Genomic DNA, 18,182 nt, shown 5'->3' with positions numbered 1-18,182 from the left:
AACAGTAAAAGCCGAAATATTAAAACTTACTGAGTTCCGAAACTTTTTGGTTTTAATATCACAAATGGCATCCCACAGCGTTGGAACTATTCCTTCGCTTCAAATAATCAAAAACAATTCACTATATACCAGAAACGGAACTCAAGTGAATCAAAGTGTGATTAACTTAAGTTCCGTTTCTGGTATATAGTAAAACACACGGTGGTGGTGGAGGTAGTGAAGGCTTTTAAAACAAACAAAATGCAAACTTCACTTCTGTAACTAAAAGATATAACTTCAAATATGTCGTCTTTTTAGCGGAAGTACATGTATTCTTTAAGGTGCATAAAAAAAATTCACTGATTTTGACTGTCCTTGCCTCGTCTACCTTGGACAGCTTTTATAAATAGATTCAAGGCTTGATGAGAAGACCACAATCAGAACGAGCTTAGTTTGTCTAACAATAGACCAATTACTGAAAAACTTTACATGAGTATTACAGTCAACAACATCACGGCAAAACTGACCAATCACCTTCAACAGACCAGGCCTATAATATCATCGACTGACAACAACCTTTCCCTTGACACTGTAGATTTCTTCCGCACAGGTTGTCGGAACATCAGTTACCATAAAAAGTTCTTTTTAGATCTACTCTCACCCCAACCAGAGCCGTAACCAGACCTTGAACATAGACGAGGCAAGATCTTGATTGGAGGTTCTAAGGGCATGCCCTCCAGAAAATTATAAAAACAAGAAGCTCAAATACTCTTTATTAAACATTTTTCATAATGTTTTTTCTGGAAAAAAATAAATTTTGTTGAACTGGGTATTTTATTTTTCCAACTGAACGTATTAAGTCTTTAATTTTGGGCTAAAATCAAGACGAGGCAAGTGCCTCGTCTTACCTCTTGCTAGTTACGGTCCTGCAGACGATCATACTATACGAAAAAGGATTAATGGCTGGTTGAAGAGAGCCTTCTTTCTTTCTTCTAGAAACGTTGAAAACTTCTTTAACTTGAGTTCCATTGTTTTCAAAGAATGGACCAAGTGGTGGTGGAGGAAGTGGAGGCGTATGACAAGATGTCATACGCCTCCACTTCCTCCACCACCACTCCAAAAAAAAAATGACAACTAAACAACAAACAAAAACAATATTTAACCTAATTAAAACGGTGTTGGAAGTCGTCAATATAGTTTATAATAATACCAATTAATTATTCCTCATAAACAAGCGCGAGTGGAATAATTGTCTTATTAAAAACGTCCAAATAATCCCAGTATTAGCCCATCAAAACTGATGAATTGGAATATACCGGTATACACACTCGGCTAAAAGCTCGTGTGCATACCGAGAAAATACAACTCGTGGGATATTCCATAGCATACCACTCGAAAGCATTGCATAACTAGTATGAAACTTGATATGTTTTACCCTTTCTCCACACTTTTAGTCTATGATAACAAGATACTAATTAAAGCGATATCGTGACCGAGAAATACAATAATGCACAAAGGTCAATAAAGCTCAGCACTAGACACATGTACGCAGTGCGTACCTATTATAATTTGTGTACGCGTTGCGATACCTTAATTTTTTAGTATGGATTTACCTTTCCAGAAAGGAATGTCTTGCGAGAATCTAGAGACGCAAATAAACAGGCCAATCTTGCAAAACTAATGCCCTAAATTAATTTACCTTTGGGAGTGAGTTCCAACTGTTCTTTCACCATCTTGTTTCTTTCCGCTTCTTTATCAAGCTTACTTTTGTAAGCCTCAAGTTCGTCATTCAATTCACAAAGGCGTGCCTGATCTTTTTCTGATTTCTCCAAAAGTTGAATGTTCTCAGCCTTAAGTTCTTCCAGTCTGTTTCGAAGTTCCTGGATGTTTTCCTCTAGTGAAGAATTCTTCATCGTCAAGTTATTTTCGCATTCTGAAATCGTTCCAAGAGGTAATTAGAAAAGTACAACATAAAATTTCCTTTTGTGGAGATTCAGTTTTTTTTTACATTCAACCCAACTAAAAGAACTTCAAAAGGGACTAGAAAAATAAAAGTTTGTCCAGTCCATCTTGAAGCTCCTTTAGTTTTTGTTCTTATAAAGAATTCACATAATAAGGCCGGGATTCTGTCTTGTCATTTACCTTACTGTTACATATTTTCGCGGGACTTGATTTTCGCGTTTTTCGCAATTTTTTGAAAATCGCGAAACCGAATGCCCACAAAATTTATTTCTAACTAACTTTTTTATTGTACTTCTCGAGACATTTTTGACATTTTTTCTTTCAAATAGGTGTCTTGCATTGTTTTTAACGTTAAAAAGAAACCAAGAAACGTTTCTGTTTTAAAGTGCGACGCAGCTTTCGTTGTCCTTCGTAATATTATTATTTGTTTGACGAACACGCCGTGATAGTCCATTTGTGCTTTAAATTCCTACCCAGCTACAGAAAGTGTCGATTAGTGTCTCTAAGGCGTAGATCAAATGGAGCAAAATGATTAAAGGGAAACTCTACTCTTATGACAGGTTGACGTTAAATTGTTTGAAATAATGCGAGAATTCCAAATTTAACAGGACAAGGGAAACATAACATTTAATAGCAGCAATAAGTGGAAAAGATTGTTGCTTTTAAACTTCCTACGCGCCGCCATTTAACATTTTATGACTAGTAATAATCGCCCTATTGTTTCAAAGTTGAAACAACAGCACCTCTGCTTTCTAACAATAGCGGCAACCATTGCACGTCATAAATCCAAAATGGCGGCGGAAATTTAAAATCGATCATCTTTTCCACTTTTTGTTGCTATGTAATTTTATTTATCCCTAAATTAAGGTATTATTTTAAGCAATTTAACGTCAACTTGTCGTAAGATTGGAGGTTCCCTTTAAAAAGTGGAAAAACGCTATGCTAACTGTCCTCGAGTTCTCGCACTTTTTTAATGCGCTAGAACGATTATAAGTTTGTTCTCTTTCAAGAATTTAGTTGATCTATGTTTGGTGCTCCAGCAGCTTGGTCTAAAATGGCAAGTCACTAAACAATATATTAAAGGAGTTATAGCAAAGTTTTGAGACAGTTTAAATCCCCAATTGTCACCTGAAGTAATTTTTGCAATTTTTCCAGTCCAAAAAGCGCAGGGTAAACGTCATTTCGAACAAGCAAAGATGTTTACAGAACATTTAGTGAGGCAGCCTGACAATCGGTTGCTTAGCATCAAAAATGGTAATTACTAAAAAGCATAAGTTTGAAATCTGTTCATTTTACGTTTCACTAGGAACCCTGTTTATTAGCACGCCTTGTCCGAGAGCACATTACTTTCGTGACGAACTTAATCAAGGCTAAGTATCTCAAAAGGTAACCTTTGCAATTATTTGAAGTTGCATTACCATAAGCATATCTTTGAACTACAGGATTGCATGAGTCTGCGTAAACTTACAAAACCGTTTCATCAGAACAGTCGGGGTCGAATTGCGTTCAGCACGTGAAACCGATCATCGCCTTCTTTATAGAGGGACGCAATTACTAGAGAAAATTCACTCGAGTGTCGAAAGTAATTTGCATGTCCTTTTGTTTAGTATCGTTACAGTTATTAATTGGTCTCAAAAACTCGAAGTAAGAAGTAAAACCAAAACCAATCGTCACTCGCTCGCATGCGCTTTCTTTTCACGCATAACGCCAATTTCATGTATTTGCTTCGAGTTTTGATTGGTTCATTGGATTGTCTGTGCCATTTGTGATTGGTTAGAGTGATTTCTTCCGTTTTGGTTTTAAAAAAATCGATTCATCACCCGGTGATAAAACTAGCGGTAATACTTTATTGTTATTGAGCATATGTACTTACCTTTGATTGACTGTAGCTCGTTGTTAAGTTTTTCCACCTCGGCTTTCTTTTGGAGAAACCGTCCTTTCGCCAGAAAAGCATTCTTCTTTACCTTTTTTATCTCTATAACTTTTTCTGAAAGAAAAAGCATATGCAAAGAAAGCTCTTGCAGATATATAAGGTATGTCCTAATGTATACCATTCTTTTCTGTTTACCGGTAATTATTATTTAAATGAAAATGAGTAAATTCAGGGTTTCAAAGTGAGACTTTTTAATAACACGCTTGTTTGAAAAAGCATATGCAAAGAAAATTTAAGAACGGAAGCTCTTGCAGATATATCAGGTGTATCCTAATGTATTACCATTCTTTTCTGTTTAATTATTATTTAAATGAAAATGAGTAAATTCAGGGTTTCAAAGTGAGACTTTTTAATAACACGCTTGTTTGAAAAGTTCACAAGAAGAATGCCCTTGTGGCAAAGGGGAACTTGGAAAGCTTTCTTTTGCTGCAAGAGCATTCTTCTTCGTTTTTTTTTATCTACTGGTCCTGACTAGTCTTAACCTAAACGAAAACAAGTCAAATTAAACTCAATGTTCAAATTGAGACCTTATGGTAACACGTCCTTGGCCTTTCAACAGTTATATTTAATAGATTTCGCCAAGCCCAAAAGCGCAGCGCCCTGATTATTTACTTTGCCCTTTTTGTAAATACGAATTTACTGACCGTTGACAGAAAAATATATGGCTTGAGACTGCGATCCAATGCAGGTCCTTGTAATCCAATAAAAAAAACATTCGACCTCTATGTCTTCTTAAGCTGAGCCCGCGCTTTGTTCATGTGATACTGGTTAGCGGATACTATGCTTTGACAGCTGTCAATTTACTATTACATGGATTATTGTTGTTGTTGTTGTTATCAATCCACTATATAAACTAACCTTTCGAGGCCAGTTCCATCTGCACTATTTTCATCTTACTTTCTCCAGCTTGTTTCTCAAGTTGAGCTAGTTGATCATGCAGGGCACAAAGCTCCAGAGAGACACGTTCTTGATCGATCTCTGGCCTGTCCGACCCAAGTTGAGAGTTGTCGAGCCTTTCTTGTAACTTCTGCAGTTCTTTTTGCAGTGTATTATTTGCTTCCCTCAATTTGGTTTCATTTGCTGAAATTATTCCAAGAACAACGTTAAAAAATACAGTAACAATAATAACTTTCATTTTCTCAAGCTACTTGTACTACTCGCTTAATCAAAACTATAACAAAATTTTCGATCGTGATTGGTTATCGGCATCTCGTTTTTAGCACTAATAGGGCAGTGTACGCATCATGCTTCTATTAATGTCTTGTAGTGATAAGAGTATGCCTCCTTTTGAAAAAACCCCAGGGGGGGTACTCGGGGATCCAAGTGACGGGGATGTGCGAAGGATTTTTTGGGGGTCGAAATTTTCGATTCCGGGATTTTTTTGGGTAGGAGAATTTGGCAGGTATTTTTTTGGGTGACTTGATTTAAATAGGGGATTTTTTTGGGTATTAAAATCAAACTAAAGTGCCTTGGCGCGGCCTTGGCAATTTAGGGGTAATTTGACTAGGGATTTTTTTGGGTAATGTCGGGCGACTTAGGGATTCTGAGTTTTTCAGGGGTCCTGAGTTTTGCCTCCATTCGATCATCCCCGTCACTTTGATCCCGGAGTACCCCCCCCTGGGGAAAAAAACCCTTTCATAGATGTAGATGAATCGGACAGTGCAGAGCCGGTTGATCATTACTCAAAAATTAAAATATGGGGGTCTCCAGGGTCGTTTTTGAGTTACAAGCGCTTCAGTAAAGGAAAATTAAGGTCTTTTTTCAGTAACAGGTTATACTGTTGCTACGGTAATCTCTGACGTCATGAAAACAACCACAACTTGTGCTACGGCGTAAAGTGATACTTTGCTCGTGGCTTCCCTTAAAGAATAAATACAATTCAAAAACTTACCATTTGAGGTCAGCTTCAGTTCTTTGTTTTCTCTTGTCTGTTTTACAATTTCGGCTTTGTAAGCCGCCAGATTGTCACTTAGTGCTGAAATCTCCTGAGAAAAATAAGCCTCTTTCATCTCTGATGTCTGATGAGTGTTTTCCAACCTCTCTTGGAGTTCTTTGAGTTCTTGTTTCAGAGAAGAATTTGTCACCTTCCACTTCATTTCCTTAGCTGAAATTGTTTTAAAAAAAATACGTGTAATAATGATGCTTGGAATAAACTACACAACTATTCAAAATAAATTATACAACTATACAAAAATAGTCCACGGTCTCAGGAAATTCGATCATATTTTCGAGGGTTTAAAGTTTAAAAACACTTCAGTGGCTCAGCATCAAGGACAAATTGACATTTAACATCGCTGCCATGGTGCATAAATGCCTACACCATCGGGTTCCCGATTACTTGGATGGCAAATTTCAGTATAGGTCACAAGTCCACCAAAGACAACTTAGATCCATTAACAACAATGATCTTAATTTACCACTCTGCCGGATTTCTACCGGCCAACGATCATTTGCCTTCCGGGGAGCGAAAACTTGGAATTCGCTGCCCGTGGAGTTAAGGACTATTGACTCAACGAAGATTTTTTAAAACAAGATTGTCTAAATTTCTTTTAAATTAACTTAGAATTATTGTATATATTTTTTAGTTTTCTAATTATAAATTTTTATTGTAAATATTTTGTAATTAACTTTTTGTATGTATGTATGTATGTATGTATGTATGTATGTATGTATGTATGTATGTATGTATGTATGTATGTATGTATGTATGTATGTATGTATGTATGTATGTATGTATGTATGTATGTATGTATGTATGTATGTATGTATGTATGTATGTATGTATGTATGTATGTATGTATGTATGTATGTATCTATGTATGTAATTGTCAATTATTATATGCTTTCAGTACACTGAGTGGGTGGGGAAAGCAACTTCCTATACATTCTTTTAAAAAAAATCTGAGAGATATTCTCACAACTTGCAAAGCAATAATCAGGGTGGTAGTCAGCGGATGCCTTCAAGGTGCATGAGCAGATCCTATCATTCTGAACTTGACACAACAATTTCAAAAACAACAACAACAACATGGCAAAAAGTGGGAGAGTTTGGTTCCTTTTTTAAAACAGTTAAAGAATTTTTGTCAGTTGTCTTTACAGTGGGGAAAATGTCGCCGGAAAGTTTCTTGTTGTTTACACTACTGAAATATTAATGAAAACGTGGCAATCGAAATTTACCCGTGCGGGATGGAGCTGCGCTTTTATAACTACTAGACATAGACATAGACATAATTTATTTTATCACGAAAAGCTTAGGAGTCGCGTAGCTTGTTACAGTGCGAATACTCGAACCGGGGCAGTTGGAACAAAGTTGACCAATCACAACGTTAATTGAGAACAAAGGATGTCGACCTTTTTTGTTTTTAGCAACGGACTAATGACATTCAAGAACGCAAACAATATACCTCGCAATGCAAAACGCTCTCGTGAAATAAAAAGGTTTAAAAACGACGAACAGAACGACGGAGCGGAACGAAACGACGACGAAATTTAGTAAAAAAAAAAGTGCGTTAAATTTTGTAGTGGAGAAAGTTTTAACCCCTTTGCAATCCCTGAATTGACGGCATAGCTGTAGTGGTTGCTAACTTGCTATAGCTTCCAATTTGCAGAAAAAAAGACTTTCTGCTGTACCATCGAAAAACCACTGACTAGAACGTAAATTGATCATATTGCAAGTTGTGAGAACATAGTTACTCGCTCCCAGACCCCTATTCTATCTCCCATCCCTCCCCGGCTTGCATCATACTTGAAAATGCCACTTTTTTTAATCAAGGGTTTCCGTAAAGTGCAATTTTCGTTCGTTGAGCTGAGCTGGGAACATAGATTTTCAACCAAACACATAGAAATTGCTGCCTCCTCCACAGGCTTTTCCAAGGCCGCGCGGGTTTTGGAGAGAGGCAGGGATTTTGAGCGAGCGCGAAGCGCGAGTAGGGGGATTAGGAGCGAGCGCGAAGCGCGAGCGGTGGGTGATGGGAAGGGGAAAAATAAAAAGGGAAATCGCCTTGTCTTTCCTTCCCGTGTATCCCTTCGCCCTCGCTTTCCTCAATGATTAACTGACATTTCTCCCAACGATCGCGAGCGACTGGGGACGAGGCAGTAGAAATTGATTTGTTTTCATTTCACACGAAGAATGTGATCGCTTCACGGTCCTACACCCAATTTATGAGAAAAAAATTGATAGATCACCATACTCGTTTTCGAGAAAGCGACGATTAATTTCTCTCGTGGACTTAAGGTCGCGGGGGACAGCTTAGGTTCATCATTATGCATTTATTGAAAGCGTATGCACGAAGTGCAACGACTGACATCGACAACTTTACGACGAGATATTTGCATAAAAATATGAGCACGCGCGCGTGATTTGATGTGTTTGCGTGTGGAATTGTTTATGTCTTTTTGAAAACGCATTGTTCTCACCATAAAAGCGTGTAATATAATTACCATAATTACCATTTGGAAACCGTGTTTTGATCGGGACACCTTCGGAAATCTCAAAGTTTGGACTTTTCCGACAATTTTGTGGCAGAGAATTCATCGCGGATATAGAACTTCATGACCCGCCACCGCAGGGAGGCAAACTAGGAATACTGTAGTGTGTCATAACAGAAGCGGAATTTTAAAAGAGCGCTTTTAGAAAGAGATAGAAAGCATTAAATTCAAATTTGCGCATTTAAAGCAACATAACTTGCTGGCAAACTTTAAATTAAAAAATCCGCTTCTGTTATGACACACTAGAGGTATTGACTGATCAGTTATTGACAAGATCACAGAGTGTTGTCTCCTAATCGATCCGCAAACTCTGCCACAAAATCATGTTTCTCCCAATTTGTCACTTCCGAGGCTATATTACCGCCGTCAAGTGAAATCTTCCAAGTAAAAGATGACATTCATAATATTCCATCATTTCTTAACGTCTCTGTAAAATTTGAACTTAATCGCACCCATAACGGTCGAGAAATAAGCGTTTTAAAAGATGCAGGTCAAGAAAAATTTCGCCTAATGAATTTATTCATGCTGTAGGTATCCCCCGCGACCTTAATTTAAGGTCGCGGGGGATACCTACAGCATGAATAAATTCATGAAGCGAAATTTTGCTTGACCTGCATCTTTTAAGGGTTAGGGTTATTTCTCTGCTGTTATGGGTGCGATTAAGCTCCAATTTTACAGCGACATAAAGAAATGATAAAAGAGTAGGTATGTCATCTTTTATTTGGTGAATTGGACTTAACGGCGATGAAATAACCACGTTAGTTCCAAATTGGGAAGAACATGATTTTGTGGCAGAGTTTGCGGAACGAGTAGGAGACAGCACACTGTGATCTTTGCAAAAACTAGAGTGTTATAACAGAAGCGGATTTTTTAATTTAAAATTTGCCAGCAAGTTATGGCGGTTTAAATGCGCAAATTTTAATTTAATGCCTTCTACCTCTTTTTAAAAGCGCTCTTTTAAAATTCCGCCTCTGTTATGACATACTACAATATCCACAGTTTACCTATCTGCAGTGGCAAGTCATGAAGGTCTGGATCCGCGCTGTATTCTCTGCCACAAAATTGTCGTAAAAGTCCAAACTTTGAGATTTCCAAAGGTGTCCCGACCAAAACACGATCAGTTTCCAAAGGAGAGATGTAATTATGGTAATTATATTCCACGCTTTTATGGTGAGAACAATGCGTTTTTATGAAGGACACGATTGTTTATGGCGAATACTATTGTGATTACTCTGAGTTGCACAAACATTCAAAATTGAATAAAAATTAGCTCATAGACTTCCTACAATCTATATAAACGTATAAAGCCAAGTGTTGTTTAAAATTGGTTAAAATATCAAAGAAACAGGAATTTATTTCTTTAAAAAAAATCACGCGCACGCACCCATATTTTTATCCATTCATGAATATCTCGTAAAGTTGTCGATGTCAGTCGTTGCACTTCGTGCATACGCTTTAAATAAATGCATAATGATAACCAAAGGTGTCCCCCGCGACCTTAAGCCGCATAAAAAAGCCGCCATTTTGTTTATGCGCGCGCGCTAATTACCCGTAAAATTCTGCGCACCTGACATGTGTGGATAAAAAATGGTATCCACCCGTGTGATATCATTTTTGACCAATCAGCTCGCAGAGTTTGCCATGTTTTAATGCTCAATGAGCCAAAGTTTAGTCGAAACATCTTCGTATCTTTCTCAGCAAACTTAGGTAATCTTCGGCAATCTTTGGATTTAGTCTAAAATTATTCCACGAAAACCGCGAAGAATATCGCTTGATACTTGTCCTTTGTTTTGTTTCATTGTTTAAAAAACGTTTTTTCGACTAAGGTTAGCAAACTTAAATCGAGTTACGCGACTGTTATTATCGTCATACAAATTTGAAACGACCGCGCGCGTAACATAAAGCGCGCGTCCGGAGATCGATCGGGATCCGTCCGGAGATTAAACAGGCATATCTTTCTCAGACACAAAAAGAATCACACTCCTGACCGATCTCCGGCCTGTCCGATGTAAGTTAATAACTGGCGCTTTGAGAACTATCTTCTATTGAATCCGGACAGACCTCAAGCCCTCTTATGTTGTTAAGACCTTGGCTTCATCTTCGATCCGTCCTTGTCCTTCGATGCACACATAAAATCGCTTGTGCCATCATGCTTCTCCAAATTAGGGCAGATAGATCGCGCAAAACACGCGTTCAACAAAGAGCTGCTGATCGCCATCATTAATGCTCTCGTCGTCAGTAAAAGTTTACTACTGCTCCTCAGTTTGGTCGGGCACAACAAAAACATTGAAAGGCTGCAACTAGTTCAAAATTTTGCAGCGAGAATCTGCTGCGGCGTGAGAAAATTCGAGCATATCACTTCAGCTCACAAAAGGATTTGCACTGGATGCCAGTCAAGCAACAGCTATATCTGCGCGACGCTACATCAACTTTTTAAGTGTATGGCGGGCGGTGCCGCCAAATATCTTACTAAACTTTTCATAACTAGGGAACAGGCATCAGGGCGATCCACGCGCAACTGCGAAAAGCTGCAGATCCCACTTTTCAAAAGTCTTTTGCTTTCCGGACTGTTACCATTTGGAATAATCTTCCCCAAAAGTCTAAAACATCAATGGACTTTGAAGATTTCAAGAGGAAACTACAAAAGACCTTTTTTAAGTCATTTTTAGAGTAAAATTATATATAGAATTATTTATCGATTTTAATATTTTGATTTATATTCATGTTGTACATATCACTGAAAGCCCCCTTTTCGAGGGTGTTATTAAAGCCATTGTTATATACTATAAACTTACCGTTCGAGGCCTGTTCCATCTGGGCTATTTTTATCTTTCTTTCTTCTGCTTCTTTCTCAAGTTGAGCTAGTTGATTTTGCAGGGCACAAAGCTCCTGAGAGACACGTTCTTGATCGATCTCCGGCTTGTCCGATCCAAGTTGAGAGTTGTCGAGCCTCGCCTGTATCTCCTGCAGTTCCTTTTGCAAAGTTAAATTTGCTTCCCTCAATTTCATTTCATTTGCTAAAATTGTTCCAAGAAGAACGTTTACAAATACTAAGTCAAAAAGAAATCCATCTTCTCAAGTATTATTCGCTACCTATTTCTTGAATACGTGTTTGAAAGCTGTTGATATAGCTTGTAAATAATTAGGGGAAAGGTCTGCATACTTTTTTGTAAATATTTGAGATGAGCCACTAACCTAATACTACTGTGCGCCCTTGCCATTTATATAAGCTTAACTGATTATCACCAAGCTAACTAGCAATCAGTTAATTAACGTTAGCTCACACGCTAGTTAAATTTTATCGCCCCGGTTTCAACTGGTCCTCCCTGCCACCAGATGGATTTGTGTTTGGTCGTCCCGAATTCAAATCCTTTACGTTTCATAAATAGCTAACTGGTCAGCCTTCTGTCAGGTAGGGTTTTTAACACGTTTCTGTACGATTTATAACATTTTTTTATTATTAAGTGTCCTTAATAAGCACAGCAGTGTTAAATACATTGACACTTAAATAAAGTGATACATTTATTTTATTACTTTAGCAAAACCGTAAGTGCAGGGAAAGTTCTCGGTTTTTTCAACACAAGTGGGAATATAGTAAGTTGCATTAGGCTAAGTAAAAAAACCAAATGTTTCTCGCCCCCACCCGCTTCATTTTTGGAGGCCGCTTCTCCTTTTTGTCTCGTGTTACGTCACGGTCACGTCGTGAACGACGTGACCGTGACGTAACACGAGATTATCCGAGGGGACTTGGTAGCTCAGGATAGTGCTTTGTGTAAGACCTCTCGTAAGGTAACGAAGTGATAAAGTAGCAAGGAAACAAGGTAAGAAATAGACATATTTACATAGATACATTTTGCTGATAAGATGCATCGGGATGCTGTTCTTCGTATTGCGCGTTTTCTCTTGTCGAGTTTTAAACGTGCTTATTTACACGTGTGAGACATGGTGTAAATGTTTGGATTACTAAGGTATGTGAATAATGTAATATATTACATGAAGTATCATCTTTAGTAATACCGCCAAATCTGATAAGGAGATTTTATCTCACGTATGTTGCTTAAATAGGTAGTTTTTTACATGGAAAATGAATTTATCTTTACGGTAGGTTTGTGTTTTGATATTATATTTGCGGTGGGTATTGTTAAAGTATGCGGCTGGCTGAAAAGCTGTTGTTAAATTTCTGTTTGCGTTACAAGAAAGCCATTTTGGTGGGTGTTAGGGTCGAGGGTTGTTGAGGTCAGAGCAGTTTTCAGATATGTCAAATGATGTGTCAAAAGGAGAATATTAAGTGAAGTTACCACGCAAACAAAAATATTGATGTGGTATCTCATCTTCGGCTTTGTTCGTTTCTTTAAACTTTATTCAGTAAAGAATAGGAAGGGCGTATTATGAATAGTGTAGAAACAGAATAAAAGGATTAAGGGAAGTGCGATTATCGTTATCTGAGAAACAGGAAATTAATTTGCTTTGCTTTGTTAATTGTATACGCTTTCCAGAACGTGATATGATATTTTGAAGACACTAAGGTCACAAAGTCAAATTCATAATTCCTTTTTGTTTGTTTTTCTTAGGGCCGGGTCGCACTAAAAAAAAATTTGGAAGAATTTGTTTACTTTGCGGTGAAAATCTATCAACACGTGAGATTTTTAAGTGCGACCTCCACTTAAAAAAAAAGGCGAACCGATTTTCCAAAATTTTGTCTTTAATAACAAAGGAAGCCGTCTCCAGTGATAACAGAACCTGTCAGGGAAATGACATTGAAGGTCATGATCGCACGCAATCACAAAGCGCGGGAACTTCGCTAGAACACTCGATCATGGATGGAGGTGGCTTTTTTCTCAGTTCAACACCATTTTATCCGGTTACTTTTTTGATCATCAGCAGCAGCAGCAACAGCAGTTTGGCCCTTTTATGAATGAACTGCATTCGCAGTTAAACGTGGGTGAAGGCAGTCAAAGCAGGCCAGGGAGCGCATCGAGCAATATAACGAGCTCCCCGACGAGTCCCGTTGCTGTTGCAAGTACATCTACAGCATCTTCTCCCGAATCCGGACCGGCAAAGAGAACTTACGACAAATGGGTCCGACGATGATCAGAAAATGCTAATTCGTCTTTGGGCTGATAATTTCAATCGCCTGAAGAGCAGAGAAGCACGAAAGGTCTGGGATGAAATGAGGCGAGCACTGAACTCGAAATTTGGCACGAAGAGGACCAGGGATAAAGTCTTTTAAGCGTCAAGCAATCAAATTCATTTCCGGTTGTCACTTGCGAAGCCGGACCAAGATATATTAAGTGATAATACACAATACATCTTGCAACAGTATCAACAAAATGCAAGTAATCAACGTTTTCACGGAACATATATCTTGTCCTTCCACGGCGTAAATCTCGAGAGTTTAAAGCGTATTTTACAAATAGACTTGAGCAAAAACAAACTAAACTAGCAAAACATGTGGCAAAGAAGTGTGAAACAAACAGGAAACCACGCAGCGCAGACTATAAATGCAATGACCTCTAGACATTTCCTTGGCCACAATCTTACGGCTCTATTTAATACATAATGCCTCCAGATAAAACAGATCCCCATTAGAAAGAAGTGAGAAGCAAATTACGTCGAAAAACCTTCTCAGGAAGCTAATTTGCTTTGCTTTTCACCACTTCGGCTTTAGATTTCAAGTGTAGTGTCAGGTGACGTTCTTGTTAAACAAAGACTGAACGTTCGGGCAACATCTGTCGAAGATACTGTGTAGTGGGTAGTCGGGGGGTAGTGTACAATCGGGTCGAGGGTTGTTGGCGCCAGAGCACTTTTCAGATATGTCAAATGATGTGTCAAAAGGAGAATATTAAGTGAAGTTATCACGCAAACAGAAAAATTGAAGTGGTATCTCATTTTGCGTTTTGGTAGGTTGTTTAAACTTCATTCAGGCCATAATAGGAAAGCAGTATATTGAATACGCGGTAGATACAGAATAAAACCATTAAGGGAAGTGCGAATATCGTTATCTGGAAGTAGGTAATTAAGTATGTAATTAGCAAATCATTTGATAGTGCGTTTTGCAGTTGTTGAATACCTTAGAAATCATTGCGAAGATTTTGTTGAGTTTTTGGAAGGACAGTTGGACAGGTTTGACTATTTGAGTAGAATGTGAAGAAAGGGCACATGGTGCGATGCTGGTATAGCACAAGCTGTTGCAAATGCTTGAGAATGAAATTTGAGAAATAATATTGTAGAATCCGGAGATGGTTTTTCTGAGCTTATATGATTGTTAGCAACGGGTGCTACTTTACTGATCTGTAACACGAGACAGCCCAACGGGCACTTTGATTTAATATTTGTTATTGGGAAAGTTGGAACATAACCCCCAGGGGGGTACTCCGGGATCAAAGTGACGGGGATGATCGAATGGAGGCAAAACTCAGGACCCAAAAAAATCCCTAAGTCTCCCGACATTACCCAAAAAAATCCCTGGACCAAAAAAAATGCCCAAAAAAATCCCTAGTCAAATTACCCCTAAATTGCCAAGGTTGCGCCAAGGCACTTTAGTTTGATTTTAATACCCAAAAAAATCCCCTATTTAAATCAAGTCACCCAAAAAAATACCTGCCAAATTCTCCTACCCAAAAAAATCCCGGAATCGAAAATTTCGACCCCAAAAAAATCCTTCGCACATCCCCGTCACTTGGATCCCGGAGTACCCCCCCTGGGACATAACCCAACAGACGTTACTCCTCAATTAAGTACAGTCGAAGCTCTCGTAAGCGGACACCCTCTGGACGCGAAAAAAGTGTCCGTAACTGGAGCTGGCCGCTTACGAGAATGGTTCTCGTAAGCGGCCACTAGAGGTGTAGGGGAAAGATGGCCGCTTACGGGAGCTTGCCCAGCTAACAATAACCGGACGGACGTAGATGACGACAAAACAAGCACTGAAATGTGGTCCTGTAATTACTGTAAAATCGTTGTCACAGACGGCGATGTGAATTTGATTGATAATAACAAGATACAGAGGTTGTTAGTAGGATTTTCTTTCGGGTGTCCGCTTACGGGAGCTTAAAAACAAAGAAAAAGTCTAAGTCGTAATCTCTGAAAGTGTCCGCGGCCGGTTACGGGAATGTCCGCTTACGAGAATGTAAAAATACAGAGTTTGTATGGGAGTTAAAACGGGGTTTCAAACAAGGTGGCCGTAAGTAGAGCTGTCCGCTTACGAGAGTGTCCGTTAAGAGAGCTTCGACTGTACAAAGAAAATTATGTTGGACATGGCTTTTGTCTGCGTTTTATACGAACATACGCCAAACTTTCAAAGCCTCGGCACGCTAGTTCTTTACTGGAGAGGTCAGGAGTTATTTTGCAGACTCGCTTTTGGAGAATTTGACAATGGAGGAAATAACAAATAACAAAAATATAGCGCCCACCCACTCTCTTTTTTAAAGAAATCCGGACGAGGAACATTTTTTTTTTAGAGCGGTTTTCACTTGAGTGTCGAAAGTAAATTGCGTTTGCTTTGGTTTTGCATTGCTGCGCTTAGTGATTGGCTTAAAAAGCTCGCGCCACTTTCTCAGCCAATCAGAACTAACTTGACCAAAACCAATCGTGACTCGCTCGCGCACGTGTTCCCGCCCTTCGTGCCGGCTACATGTATTTGCTTCGAGTTTTGATTGGTTCACTGGATTGTCTGTGTCTTTTGTGATTGGCCGAAGTAATTACATTGGTTTTGGTTTTACGACACTCAATTGAAAACTGCTCTAATTGGCTTATCATTGTTGTAACACTTGCCTCTAACAGACTGTAGCTCGCTGTTAAGCTTTTCCACCTCTGCTTTTTTCTTAATGAGGTGTCCTTTGGCCAAAAGGGCATTCTTCTTCGCCTTCTTGATCTGGCGATCTTTATCTAAAAAGACAACAAAAATTACTGTTAGCTTTTGTAAATTATTCACCTCAGTGTCGGTGAATAGTGGTGGATATTTACCGAGCCGTTTTGCAGTTCGGTAAATATCCATCATTCACCGACACTGAGGTGAATAATTGTTTTAGTATATACAGCACAGTTAAATAAATAGCGGGCTAAAACATCACTTTCGGTAAACAAAGCGACGCGCGAAGGCAGTTTGTTTCCCTTTAGCTGCTCGGAGGTGAATCACGGTACTTTGCTTATCACCTCCGAGTTAACCAATCAGCGCGCGTGAAAAGCACTATTCACTTGTGTGTTATATACTAAATATGTTTATCCTAACTTATCATACCAGTCAATGTTTTCAGTAATTAAATGACATTAATGTTAAAATAAAGGCAATTAATCCTAAATGGAAACTGTTACATTTCATGCAACCTTCGCGAGAAATATGTAAGAAGTTTAGATGATTAATTCTTTTTTCCCTTTTCTTCACTTCCCCTTCCCAGTTTGCACATGTCACTTCAGTTTATGGACGTATAACGAAAAAAAAAACATATTATTCTTTGCATTTATGTATCTATCTATTTAACTGAACATGTTAAAAATCTTACCATTACATTCCGCCTCGAGAGAAGAAACCTTATCTTCGAGTTCTCTTGCTCGCTTAAGCTGGGAGAAATAAAAGATAATTATATAACGAGTGGCAATGCTCTCAAGTAAAGTAGAAATTGGTAGCTTTTTTGATCAATGTTATCCTCGGCGTCGGCAAAGACCTTTAACTCCCTCCCTACTTTGAATCAAGCCGGCGTGCTCGCGTAATGCGCGCATGCTGTACCATTCATCTAGGACAGATGAAGCGTTTCGTTTTCTTTTTCTAGATTAGTGGAGAAAATGACATTATTGAAAACAGTACGAAAATTATAGTGTGGACGAAAAAACATTTTATCCGTTTTCGGGGCGAAAACTCCGTTTTCAAATTTATCTGGATTAGGGTGGACGGGGCCATTGACAATGTAACTAAAATCTCGCAAAACTGGCAACAAATGCGCCACAACTGAGATTTTCTACGCGCGCGCGGATTATTTTTTCCTTGTTTCCAACAGATCGATTTAAAAACATACATAGAAAATACAAACCGTTTACAAAATTTAGTCATGCGATAATTAATTTAGTTCTTCGTAGAAATTGTCTACTGTACCTTACTTCTTAGCCCAATTGCTTTCATTTTGTTTGTTTTTTTGGGGGGCAAAAATACTGTAAGTTTGTTTAAATTACCGTGCGCTTTGAAACAATTGTTCCTTTTTAGCACTAGCTGTTTGGAAGTTGTTACAATTTCTAAACCGCGATCAGAAAGTCTGAATGAGATAAATTCGTTAAACTGTTTAGCAAAATAGGCGCGCAATGAAAAGGAAACGCCCACCTGCTTGGCCACGGGAGAATTCTCAAGTGGCTCGTAGTCATTCATCGGCAAATCAGTAATACATATTCCTTTAGAAAGAGCACTTAAAGAACTGGAAGCGCTCGGGGTCTCTTCATCGCCTGTGATATGTTCGTACAAATAGTTAAACATTCCGCTCGAAGTTTCTGATAACCACGAAGTATCCATGTTTTAACGCTCGGCTTCAGCAAGCGCTCAACACGAAATCGGAAAATTTTCCAATCTGATTAGTTGATATGACAATGCGCTTGGTAACTAATTGGTCGCTGCCATGGAAACCTGATTAAAAATTGCGTGAAGCCTGGAAACTACAGAAAAAATTATGCGCGAAAATTAACAAAACAAATTTACAAACCAAAATAAAAAAACGCTTTTGGTTTTCTGCGTGACCGGCCGAGGCAAGAATTCACAATCCCCGGCCCAAAAATATGGACTCGCGAAAAAATATCGTTACTTTTTGTGCATTCTGAAAATATTGTAAGCTCAGACTATATA

The 18,182-nt window shown here is 38.6% G+C and overlaps 1 protein-coding gene across 1 annotated transcript; it reads right to left on the bottom strand.

Annotated features, from left to right (window-relative positions):
* Positions 1–363: 363 nt before the first annotated feature.
* Positions 364–17,898, bottom strand: LOC144639998 (uncharacterized). Its single transcript, XM_078499250.1, has 10 exons — positions 17,670–17,898; positions 16,861–16,918; positions 16,133–16,246; positions 11,158–11,379; positions 5,766–5,978; positions 4,733–4,954; positions 3,815–3,928; positions 1,679–1,912; positions 888–1,113; positions 364–436 (listed from the first exon to the last, which is right to left on the bottom strand). Exons 1-10 carry the CDS (start codon positions 17,853–17,855, stop codon positions 364–366), a joined length of 1,662 nt encoding a protein of 553 aa, XP_078355376.1. The 5' UTR covers positions 17,856–17,898.
* Positions 17,899–18,182: the final 284 nt, after the last annotated feature.

The sequence above is a fragment of the Oculina patagonica genome, chromosome 2 (assembly GCF_052425735.1).
Source record: "Oculina patagonica isolate OP01 chromosome 2, crgOcupat, whole genome shotgun sequence".
Classification (NCBI taxonomy): domain Eukaryota; kingdom Metazoa; phylum Cnidaria; class Anthozoa; order Scleractinia; family Oculinidae; genus Oculina; species Oculina patagonica.
The sequence above is the reverse complement of the archived record's forward strand: the minus strand, read 5'-3'. Positions and strand labels throughout refer to the sequence as shown.

What these genes read in the sequence shown, in the direction of transcription:
- LOC144639998 (XM_078499250.1), bottom strand. Translation starts at nt 17,855, where the DNA reads ATGGATACTTCGTGGTTATCAGAAACTTCGAGCGGAATGTTTAACTAT. An exon ending in ATTCTCCCGTGGCCAAGCAG is followed by an intron (nt 16,919 to 17,669) that starts GTGGGCGTTTCC and finishes TATTTCTCCCAG; the next exon opens with CTTAAGCGAGCAAGAGAACT. An exon ending in TCTCGAGGCGGAATGTAATG is followed by an intron (nt 16,247 to 16,860) that starts GTAAGATTTTTA and finishes TTGTCTTTTTAG; the next exon opens with ATAAAGATCGCCAGATCAAG.